The sequence below is a fragment of the Euleptes europaea genome, chromosome 14, assembly GCF_029931775.1.
Source record: "Euleptes europaea isolate rEulEur1 chromosome 14, rEulEur1.hap1, whole genome shotgun sequence".
NCBI lineage: Eukaryota > Metazoa > Chordata > Lepidosauria > Squamata > Sphaerodactylidae > Euleptes > Euleptes europaea.
Genome location: NC_079325.1, coordinates 60,100,559 through 60,112,567, shown reverse-complemented (window position 1 = coordinate 60,112,567; position 12,009 = coordinate 60,100,559). Strand labels below are relative to the sequence as shown.

At 45.3% G+C, this 12,009-nt stretch overlaps 1 protein-coding gene across 1 annotated transcript in view; it reads left to right on the top strand.

The window, feature by feature from the left end:
* Positions 1-12,009, top strand: part of COL5A1 (collagen type V alpha 1 chain) — a 325,021-nt gene that overhangs the window by 289,454 nt on the left and 23,558 nt on the right. Inside the window, exons 56-63 of the mRNA XM_056859974.1 lie at positions 2,956-3,009; positions 3,416-3,469; positions 3,894-4,001; positions 4,207-4,260; positions 4,368-4,403; positions 5,987-6,040; positions 6,478-6,736; positions 11,390-11,502. Of these exons, the coding sequence (XP_056715952.1) occupies positions 2,956-3,009; positions 3,416-3,469; positions 3,894-4,001; positions 4,207-4,260; positions 4,368-4,403; positions 5,987-6,040; positions 6,478-6,736; positions 11,390-11,502 (732 nt within the window). The remainder of the gene's footprint in view (positions 1-2,955; positions 3,010-3,415; positions 3,470-3,893; positions 4,002-4,206; positions 4,261-4,367; positions 4,404-5,986; positions 6,041-6,477; positions 6,737-11,389; positions 11,503-12,009) is intronic.

The window sequence follows — 12,009 nt, the reverse complement described above, 5'->3', positions numbered from 1 at the left end:
TGGCAATAACATCTGCCCATACAGTTGTTCGATTGAGCACACTGTTAGCAGACTATTAATTTATTTCATTAGATCTTCATCCAGCGTTTCTTCCAGAGAGGTTCCCCTCTCGCCCACTGAGGTAGGTTAGGCTGAGAGAAAGTAGCTGGCCGAGCATCAGCTGGTGAGTTTCTTGCTGAAGTGGAGATTGAACTGGATCTCTGGATCTCCTGGTCCTAATCTGATGTTCTAACTATGCTGGCTCCCCACCAGGAATCTGAGCATTTACCATCGTGATAACATGGAACTGGCCCAACTCTTCTTTCATAGCTAAAGTAAATTCCATTTTTCCTACGGAGGTGAATTTTCTGCCTTTCTATCTTGTCCCTCCCCATCTCAGGGAAAAACAATGGCATGGGGCTCAGAACTTTGACTTAGAAATTCTACTTTATTATTTTTGTGAAGGTTTCCTCTCAGAGTAAATAGCTCCACATCCCCTATCCAGAGGTGGCTGAAGAAAGGAATCCTCCTAGCTGGGCAGGAAAAAACTCTGCAGGGTGTTGCTGATAGTCCTGTCATGGAGTAGCCATTTGTGGCCAGTTAAGGAAATCTTTTTTTAAAAAAATTAAATAAAAATGTTATTCTGTAAGAAGAAAGTTGGATACAAATCGTTACAAGCTCATCTTCAGTTCTATAAATAAACCATACAGATTTTATTAGGTTCAGTTCACCATTCTAGTCAGAATACCATTCCATTTATTAAATTTATCTAATCTTTTATCATGCAAAATACAGACTAGTTTACTCAACTGTACACATTCCTCTTTACTTCGAGTTCCTTTTCCAGTATCCAGCAAAGACTAATCTTGCAGAAGTTATGGCATTTAAAACAGATTTGTGAGTGACTTCAGGAAATAGGTCTTCATACTCTAGTTTCTCTTCAGATGGCATAAATCTTTTGCTAGTTAAGGAACTCTGTACAGCAGGCACATGCATGTTGGGTCATACACGGCTAGTAGCTAAGGTTGCCAACCTCCAGGTGGTGGCTGGAGATCTCCCACTATTACAACTGATCCCCAGGCAACAGAGATCAGTTTAACTGGAGAAAATGGCCATTTTGGAAGGTGTACTCTATAGCATTATACCCCATTGAAGTCCCTCCCGAAACCCCACCCTCTTCAGGCTCCACCCCTAAAATCTCATAAGAACATAAGAAAGGCCCTGCTGGATCAGACCAAGGCCCATCAAGTCCAGCAGTCTGTTCACACAGTGGCCAACCAGGTGCCTCTAGGAAGCCCCCAAGCAAGACGACTGCAGCAGCACCATCTGCCTGTCTTCCACCGCACCCAATAGAATACGCATGCTCCTCTGATACTAGAGAGAATAGGTATGCAGCATGACTAGTATCCATTCTAACTAACAGCCATGAATACCCCTCTCCTCCATGAATATGTCCACTCCCCTCTTAAAGCCCTCCAACTGTCTCCAGGTATTTCCCACCCTGGAGCTGACAACCCTACGGATAGCCAGTTATCGACAGACTTTACCTTCTAGGGATGGTTTTGCGCACACAGAACGCTTCCTTGAGAGCGGATTGCTCACTAGCAGAAGAAACGGAGTTTTCCATCACAGTAAACCTCCTGACCTCCTTGTGGGTGTGGGGCAATCTTGCCCACCCTCTGGGAGAGATTGATTTAGGGCCCAGATTGGACAAGGTTTCCCCAGGATCCCCTCTCACCATCCTTTCTTCTCCCTCTTCTTTCCCTGTTCCTCATCACGTATTCTGTTGATGAGTTTGATGAGTCTTCCTGGTAGGGTGAAAGATGCTTGGGGGCATCTCCTGCTCACTTCTTCTGTCTGTGGAGGTAGGGGGTACAACTGTGGAGTTCGGGGGGGGGGGAGGCATCAGTAGGCTGCCCTATGGCTACCAGGAAGGCTAGGAAATTGAAATTGAATTTACTGGTAAAATAAAACTCCCCTGTTTATTGACGGTATTGTTTTTGGCTTTATTTCATGATGATGCTCATTCAGTGCGTTGGATCCTCCCAGTCTTTCTGCTCACTGTCACCCAGTTCTCTTTCTCAGTTCAGTCTCTGCCCCACCTGGCTTTTGTCCAGTCAGCCCAAGCAGGGGCCTTTCAGTGGCCAAAAACAGCAGAAGAGCTGGCAGGATCAAACCCATTAATATTATTGTAAGCCACCAACGGGCTTGAGATTGCAATATATATGTAATGCCCCACACTGCAAATCAGGAATCTCCATGGGGTGGGAGGCACTCAGGGTTTTTTTTCCTACACGCCTGGGAGAAAGAAGCCCCAGGTTTCCAAAGGGGAGGAGGTAAGGGAGAGTTTTGTTTTTTGTAAAGGTAAACTTTGAGAAGCAATGTTTGAAAGCAAATAGGAAGCTCGTGATGCTACATCACAAGATCTCAGCCAGCATTTTTGAGGCTGCTTAGCAACCCCAGTAAGCACTGCCAAAGTCATTGGTGCAAGAGAGAAGAAGGTGGCTGGCAGCGGGGGGTGGGGGGATGACTGCTTGGGTGGGAGAAAGGAAGGGGGAGGCTGAGAAAGAGGGAAGTGGGGGATAGGATTTCCCCTCCCCCAGCATGGTGTAGTAGTTAAGGTGTCAAACTAGAATCTGGGAGACCCAGGTTCAAATCCCCACTCTGCCATGGAAGCTTGGGTCAGTCACACACTCTCAGCCTTGACCTTGGTGAGTATTTGGATGGGGGACCTCCAAGGAATACCAGGGGCGAGATGCGGAGGCAGGCAATGGCAGACCACCTCTGAATGTCCCTTGCCTGGAAAACCCCAAGGGACTGCCGTACGTTAGTTGTGACTTGACGGCTAAACTCACACATGATTTCCCAATGGGCCCCCCACTTGTCTAAAGCATAATTACTAATCTGCGGAAACTGTATCTGGGTCTGCATGCAGGACTTAATAATTATGAGTGATGTATGACAATTGTTTTGCAGGGCGAGCAGGGGCTTCCGGGTGCCCCAGGGCCAGATGGACCACCGGGCCCCCTGGTACGTTTGTGAATTCCACACATTTCTGTTTGTCCATATTGAGACTAAAGTATCAACTTGTGCAGCCTCTCATCCGTATTTTAAATATCAGATGCCCCAGGTCTTGCACAGTTGATCTCACGGAACACCTGCTGAACCACAGCCGTGATTTGGATGGCTGTGTGAATGAGAACTTCCCTGCCTGCATCGCACTGCTTGGAATGTGCACCCCCACCCCACTGTCTCCCCAACGTGCACCCCCACCCCACGGTCTGACACACAGAAACACACTCTTTAGATGGAACTGAAAAACTGAATTCCCATCTGAATTTAAAATTTCCTCCCAGGATTAGTTTCTCATTGCTTCACAATGAATTCAAGAGGAAATACTATTCATTTTCTGTGTGTATCTTTTTGTTGTTCTAAGGGACCACCTGGTTTACCTGGCTTGAAAGGAGATTCTGGTCCAAAGGGAGAGAAGGTAAGGAACAACATGTGTCTTGACCCAGATCTTGTCCTCTGCAACAGCTGAGTTCCGTATCTTCTGACTTACTTCTGAGTAATCCTGCTTAATTTGAGGTTTGAGGTGCTCAGTGGGAGAAGGACATTCTATGTCCAAACGCAATTTCTATGGCCCTGGGATTTCAAATCAGAATTTCGATCTGAGAAACTTGTCAGCTTCATTTTGCATCTGCTGGCATCCCATTTGGTATTAGCAAATAAGTACATTTTATTTGTGTAATAATGCCATACTGGAACTACTGAATTGGAAAGATTTTCTTTTTCTCTCACAAGGGAAAAGATTGTGTGTAATCTAGAATCTGGTTACCACATATGGTGATAATTTTTTGTTTGTTTTGCTGGGAAACTTGAACATTGTGAAATGTGACCTTTAATTTTCCCAGGGTCATCCGGGCTTGATTGGTCTCATTGGGCCTCCTGGAGAGCAAGGAGAGAAAGGAGACCGAGGCCTGCCAGGCCCTCAGGGAGGATCGGGGCCTAAAGGAGAACAGGTCGGTTACTAGAAGGGTCTGTGGGAAATAGATAAATCATGCTTGTTTTAAAAAGTTCCACTGAAATCAGCAAGGCTTACTTGTAAGTAAAATTAAAAATGTTTCTAAGTATCAAAACTAGGAGGACCTCTTCTCCCACAGTTTGTGGTCAACACCTGTGTCTTCCCCAGTGCTCACGATGTTGTCTTTGTGCTTCTTTCTCCAGGGTATTACGGGTCCTTCTGGTCCAATCGGCCCACCTGGCCCTCCAGGGTTACCGGTATGTAGCGGCAAGGCGCAGGGTCCCTTTCCCAAATGTTGCTTTTTAAAAAAAAAATCAATTGTTTATCTCACTAATTGCTTGGTTTTACCCTTTCTTTGTTCTAGGGTCCCCCTGGTCCAAAAGGTGCTAAAGGATCTTCGGTGAGCATGCATGTCAAAACTGGGATGTTGTGTTATTAGTTGTGGCAATAGTGTTAGTGGTTCTTAAGCTGGCTGCAGCCCATCTGTTTGTTGGGAGGAGTGGAGGGGAAGGGTGGCAGTCATTTTCTGCTTGTTCCTGCCCCTCCTCCCACATCTTCCATCAGCTTCCCATTAAACCACATAGCACCACTGCCATCCCCAAGGTGCTATGCCGAGCCCTGTTTCGGTTCCTCTGTAGTGGTGCCATCTTGTTCCAGATGGCGTCACCCTAGAGGAACCACCTTGAACGCTCTTCCCCACTGGAGCAGAAGAGAGTAGCAGTGGTCTCTGCAGTGATGCTGCCCATAAAGGCCGGGAGGGGGGAAATTAGCAGGCCATGCCCCTCCACGCCACCCACCTGTGGATCTGTTTTTAAAGCCAGGTATTCTTATGCAGTCTAGGTGGGTACCAGGCAGGGCAGGAGAGGGTCTTTACCCACTTTTATGCAGAAAAAGCAGCAGGAGTTTGAAACCACTCTCTGCTGATTCTCTCCTATCACAGATCTGAGTTGGCATGTGTACCCACTCAATCTGCCTCAAATCCCAGTTTGGAGGTGGTAACATACAGATGCTATCTCTGGCCCCCTGGGGCAGTGAAGCAAACGGCTCTGAGCCACATCCCTGCAATCAGGGGCAGAAGAAAACTGGATTAATTTCAAGAGCTGCAGGAAAGAGGGCATGTTTCTGCTGCCCAGTAGTTGCAGCCCCTTGTGTGTATTGTCAGGGGTCCCAGCTGGTTCCCTTGACTGATGCTTTCCTGTGTGCTTTTCTCAAGTACGAGAGCCAGCAGCAGCCATGCATGTGAATGTTTGGAATGTGGCTGTTTTCAGGCATGAGTCCAAAAAGTTGGTGTTCATTTTCCATGCGCTGGTTGTTCCACCATGATGGCAATTGGAGACTTTGGCTTCAATCCTGAAGGGGAGGGCCAAAGCTCCTCAGGAGCCGGCGTGACCCTGCACCAACGTAGGAGTCCCTTCAAACACACCAGCATCAGGGAGCCATGGAGCTGTGCCGGCCCCTTGTCGCCACCACAGCCATGCCTGCAGGGAATTGCTGGAAGGGGGCGCTCCTGGGGCTGAGCTGCCTTTAGTTTAGGCAGCTTTCTAACCCCTCCTCACACTGTGGCGTTGCTGCCCCACCTTTTTTGGTGGCACAGCCCCACTGATGGCAGTGGGGGCACTTTCTTTTCAATTATTTGTTAAATGTTTGAATTTCCTTTTCGGCAGCTGGGAAGCTCTGAGGAGGTGGTGCGGCTATGCCGCTCCCAGCCACCGCGTATCTACCCCCCCCTTCAGGAATGGGCTATTGGCCTTTTGGGACACGCACTTTGCTGGGGCAGCCCAAAGCACTCCCTTTGGGATTCTGTCCTTAAAGCTCACTTCAGTTTCATCAGTCTGACTGAGTCAGGCAGGTAGAATGTTTAGGAGCTTTCCAGGTGTTCAGTGTACATTTGCTGGATCTCTAGCAGACACTTGATTCTGTCTTTTTTGTTGTTTCAGTTGACTCTAATGTAGGTTTGTGTTTTCTGTCTTCGTTTCTGTCCAGGGTCCAACAGGTCCAAAGGGTGAAATGGGTCATCCGGGGCCACCAGGGCCTCCCGTAAGTATGGCCTTCAAACAGCACCCAAATCTGCCAAGTTGTTTTGGGGGCCTCCCCAGTCTCTTTTTTTATGCCATGCTGCTGTCATTCTTCCTTGACCAGTGTCAGAACTTTGGCCTATAATATTCAGTTTTGTCTGTTGTGACTGGCAGTGATTCTCCAGGGTCTTTGCCATTCTGGCCATCCAAGGCCCTTCTGCAGACAAAGCATGTGTTCCGCCACTGAGCCATGGTCCCTTCCTTTGATTGGCCAGAACTATCTACTTTAGCTGTCAGTGGCCCTGCAAAGATTTTCCCCCAGCCCTGCTATTCAAGATACTTGTTATCTTTCTGCATTCACTGGGGAGAAAGGCGGGGTACAAATGAATTAAATAAATAAATAAAGCAGGGTCCTGTGCCTCTGAGCTGTGGGCTCACAGCCTTCCTTTCTCATCCAAGGGCCCTCCAGGGGAAGTGATCCAACCCCTTCCTATCCAGTCCTCTAAGAGGACACGGCGAAACATTGATGCCAGCCAATTGGTTGATGAAGGCAACACTGAAAACTACATGGATTATGCGGAAGGCATGGAGGAAATCTTTGGCTCCTTAAACTCTCTGAAACTGGAAATTGAGCAGATGAAGCATCCGTTGGGCACCCAGCACAACCCAGCTCGTACCTGCAAAGATTTGCAACTTTGTCATCCTGATTTCCCAGACGGTATGTTAGGGCTGTGGATGTGGGGGAGGGAGGGAGTTCATTCAGGAGCCAAAACATCCATCTTTCAAATCTGATGTGTGTCTTCTGTTGCAAGGAAAAACACATGCTGCCAGAAAAGCCCCCATTTTGCACAGTTTTTTTTGCAATAAACAATATTTTGACAATATTCCTATGTAATATAATAAAAATGTACCATTGTATTAAGGATGGTTGTTTAGGGCTGCAACAAGATGGGAATGGCACCAGGGTTCAATCTAAATTCTTGAGAGCAGCCCGCCATTTACCTCTTTGCGTATCAAATGCTACTGCTAGACTGGAGGCAGGACTGGTGGAATGGAGGCAAGGGTTTATACTGCTTCCATTACTTTTTGGCTCAAATTAAATCTTAACCCTCAAGGACTGCTACCCCTGCTTCTACAGGATGTTCCAGTCAACATGGCTAAAGACGGTCCTTAATAAAATGGCCTGCCTGGGCCTTTCTCCACCTACCTTGTTAGCCATGGGCGTAGATAGAGCATCAAGTCTCTTGAAGCAAAGGGTGGAAGACATTGAACACCAAACAGACCCTGGAAAATCACCATTTTTCCTAGTATCTGATAAGTCTAGATACTTAGTTTCACCTGTGGCTTATATTTCTCATCTTGAGCCTATTAATTATAGGAAGGCCTTTACCCTTGCCAGATGTCAGGCCCTACCATCAGCTATTTTAGAAGGGAAATATAAGAAGATTCCTAGATCAGAGAGGTTTTGTCTGTGTGGGACAGGGGACATTGAAACCATTGAATAAACACTGATATGTTGCCCATTCCACCGCAAAGTTAGATCTAAGCTTATTTCCCCCTTGCTTGGTAAATTCCCTGAAGAGTCAGTTGAGCTTTTGGCAAAGAAGCTCCTATTAGGAGAAGATCCTCAGCTTGCGCTCCTAACTGCCAAGTTCTGCGCTGTTGCTATTAAAATATGCAGAGTTCATTGGTTCTTTTAGGTTATCTGGGCTGTGTGACCATGGTCTTGGTATTTTCTTTCCTGACGTTTCGCCAGCAGCTGTGGCAGGCATCTTCAGAGGAGTAACACTCCTCTGAAGATGCCTGCCACAGCTGCTGGCGAAACGTCAGGAAAGAAAATACCAAGACCACGGTCACACAGCCCAGATAACCTACAAGAACCAATGAACTCTGACCGTGAAAGCCTTCGACAATAAAATATGCAGAGCTTTATTAGAGAAGGATCATTAAAATATTTTACAAGTGTTAAATGTTAAGGTGATAATTTTAATCAGAGGTTGTTTTTATTGAACTTACACCTTTATTTGTATGGGCAGTCTGTTGAGTCTGGACATTTTGATATGTTGGCCTGTGATTGGTAAGTTGACCGTATTAATAAATTTGATTTGGCACTAGGGGCTGTAAAGCAGGGCTATGCGCTATTTTTTCGGAATTTTTCGGGTTTAATAAACCTGGAAAATATATGGGTTTTTTCACATAATCGAAAATTTTGGGTTTATTAAACCTGAAAAATATGTGGTGCAGAGCTGAATGCTGAATGTGAGGGGGGAGAAGGAGGGGGAAAATGACGGTGGGGCCCAAGTGGCCCTGAATAATGCCTTTAAAAATTGGCATTATTCAGGACCCACTTTTCAGCTCCCTTTAATTGCCACCATTTTTTTCTGATTTAAAAAAAAAGAAAAAATCGATAAGGTATTTTTCAAGGGGGGGGGGTGCGGTTCAGACCTGGCTTTACCTGAATGCAGACTCTACTGTAAAGACCCACCCTGTTAATCTCTTTGGGGTCTGTTAGACCCCAGTACCTTCTCTGTGCATTTCTTTCTTCAACTGAAAATTTCCTCGAGGTATGGACAAAAAAGGCTCTTGAGCCACATCCTCCCACAACTGCAGCAGTTGTTGGGAAGAAGGGGGCTTCCATATAACATCATCATGCCCTTGCCCACCTTCCAGGTTTTCCTGGCTCCTCTCTGCAGTTGCCCAACCTTGATTTGGTATGATCTTTCCTTAAACTTTATGCATTGTGGGTTTGGTAAAAGTGTGAGCAGGAAGGGGAGGATCTGTGTACCTCCCTGCCCACATTTGGTGCAACCCTGCCCCCCCCCATCACCAGTGGGCTTTTTGCCAGGTGTTGTTGTTTTTTAATCGGTAGTAGCTATATCACTATACGGTGCAATCCTAAATACACTTTCCTGGGAGTAAGCTCCATTTAGGATGGTACTGATAGTGTCCTTGTAACAAGATGTTTTACTTCCACTTCCAATTAGAGAATCTGGACTAAACAGCTCTAAAGGAATCAACTTATTATAACATTTTGCATCCAATATCTCCATGATCCATCTAATAAAAGTTGTCTATCACCCTTTAAATCTGATAGTACAAATGAAATAATTGAAGTAAGACAGAAAACCAGGCAGGAAACTTTCAGAGAGTTTATCTGTTATTGAAGAAAGAAATAGCGCTCGCTCGCTCGCTCGCTCTCTCTCTCTCTCTCTTTCTTTTTTGACAAGATGTTAGAAAATACAAGCATGTGAGAATTAACCCTATAGCTACTGCAAAAACAAGTGCCAAATTTATCAAAGCTGCTAACATTTCTTAACCATATCATAGTAAGTAAATTTTAAAGCACTTTAGCTTTCAGGTTGTTGTTTTAGGGATTTTCTGTAAACCCAGGTCACACACATTGAAATTTCACCAAATCTCTTCTGAGAGTTCCATCCAGAGAAATCTGGCTTATCACAACAGTGCATTTTCATAGAAAGTATCATCTTTATCTTATTATAAATCTTTTCTATCTTAAACGTGATTATTATCTGAATAAATTATTGGTTCTTAACCAAATGTGAGATAATCAAACAAGCGCATCTAAGGATATATCTGATATGTCCCTTAATCATCTTGGTTAAAACAAGATAAGAAGGCCAAACTTAACGCTTAATCTCTGTTAAAAGGTAATAAATCTAATATTTCTGTAACTGTTTCAGTTCGTTGTCAAAGATGAAAGAAAAGCCTTATTCAATCAGAGTTGACAAACAGTTAAACCTTGTATGAGCACATGTTACAGGGGAAACAGGAGTGACCAGCAAGAGAGGGGTTGAGACAATCAAAACGCTGCTACATCCTCACTGTACAGATCCTAGGCAACAATGATATGCCCTTTTATTAGTATGGACAGGACTACAATCTCATGTTTTTACAGTAAAAAAGGAAGTGTCAAATACACTCTGTTTGTTTATTTGTTTTAATGTTTAATTGTTGGATGCTGTCAGGCCTAGCCTGTGCAGGAAATGCCAGGCATAGTCTGACAGAAGATGTTGTGCTTTCTCCAGGTGCTGGCCAAGGTCAACTGCCAGCTATGTGTTTTGACTCTGGACTCTGTGAAACTCTGAAACTCTCGCCTCAAGGGGAGGGGGGTTATCATAGCATCCAATGCTTCTGATTTGTTCTATGCCCTTTCATATATGCCCTGCACCAGGCTTTTATTTTTCATTAGTGCCATCTTGCTTCTAGCTGCTGTAAACCTATGGATCTTCCAATAAATCAACTCTCTTTTGGACTACTTGTCTATGGATGTTGTTTATGGGATTGTCATGGGACAAGTGCTTACAGATGCCTCCTTATCAATGCTGGATGCATCCTTATCAATGGAGGCCCAGGTCACACATGTAGCCAGAGTGGTGTTTTTCCATCTTCGCCAGGATAAGCAACTGGTGCCCTATCTGTCCCGCCATGACCTAGCCACAGTGATCCATGCAATGGTCTCCTCTAGGCTAGACTACTGCAACTTGTTCCACGCAGGGCTACCCTTAAGGTTGCTCTGGAAGCTTCAGCTGGTCCAGAATGCGGCAGCGAGGGTCCTTACAAGGACCCCATGGAGAGCACCTATCCAACCAGTGCTCCACCAGCTGCACTGGCTCCAAGTTGAATATTGGTTCAGGTTTAAGGTTCTGGTATTAACTTTCAAAGCCCTAAACAGTCTAGGGGCCATCGTACCTGCGGGACCACCTCTCTCTGTACACCCATCAAAGACCTCTACTGTCATCAAGTACCAACTTCTTAGTGGTCCCCAGCCCAAGAAACATCCGGCTGTCCTCAACTAGGGACAGAGCCTTTTTGGCTCTGGCTCCGGCCTGGTGGAACTCCCTGTCAAATGAAATCGGGGCCTTGCAGGACTTATCGCAATTCCACAGGGCCTGTAAGATGGAGTTGTTCTGCCAGGCCTGTAGTTGAGGACAGCAACAGTTCCACCGTCAGCTGGCCTCCCTGTACCATCCCTGTACCACCTTTGTTCCATCTCTGATTTGCTTTTATCATTACATATCCACTTCCTACCTGAAGACTCCACCGCTATTGATGTAGAAGATGTTCTGGAGCCATCTGGATTTAAATTGTCTAGTTTTCAATTGTTAATTAGAGTATATTTTAGATTTTAATTATTTATTGTATGGTAGGTTAATTATTTTAATATTGTGGATGTTTATTGTTTGGTGTGTGCCACCTGAGCCCTTCCCCGGCAGGGAAAGGGTGGGATAAAAATCTAAGAAACAAATAAAATAAAAATTTTAAAATGTTGGACGAACAAAGTTGATCAGATGGTTATAACTGAAATTTGTAACAAGCTCTTCCTTTTAAAAATATTTGGTCCCAATTCCAGGTGAATACTGGGTTGACCCTAATCAAGGTTGCTCCAGAGATTCCTTCAAGGTTTACTGCAATTTTACAGCTGGTGGTGAAACTTGCATCTTCCCTGATAAGAAGTCTGAAGGGGTAAGTGATTCTCGTTAATTTTGTTTATCTTTTCTTTTCAAATTTCTCTAGTTTGGAATTGTCATGAACACATGAAGCTGCCTCATGCTGAAACAGACCCTCAGTCCATCAAAGTCAGTATTGTCTACTCAGACCAGCAGTGGCTCTCCCGGGTCTCAGGCTACTTGCCCAGACCCTTTAACTGGAGATGCCGGGGATTGAACCTGGGAACTTCTGCATGCCAAGCAGATGCTCTACCACTGAGCCATGGCCCCTTCATACTCAAGATTTTGTACAATTTATTTGTTTGTTTGTTTAATTCATTAGTATCCTGCTCCTCTCCCCAATGGGGACCCAAAGCAGCTTACATCATTCTCCTGTCCTCTATTTTATCTTCACAGCAACCCTGTGAGGTAGGCTAGGATGACAGCATGAGTGGCCCAAGGTTACCCAGTGAGCTTTCATGACAAAAGCTGGGATTCGAACCAGGTTTCCGAGATACTAGTCTTAACCACTGCATCACACTGG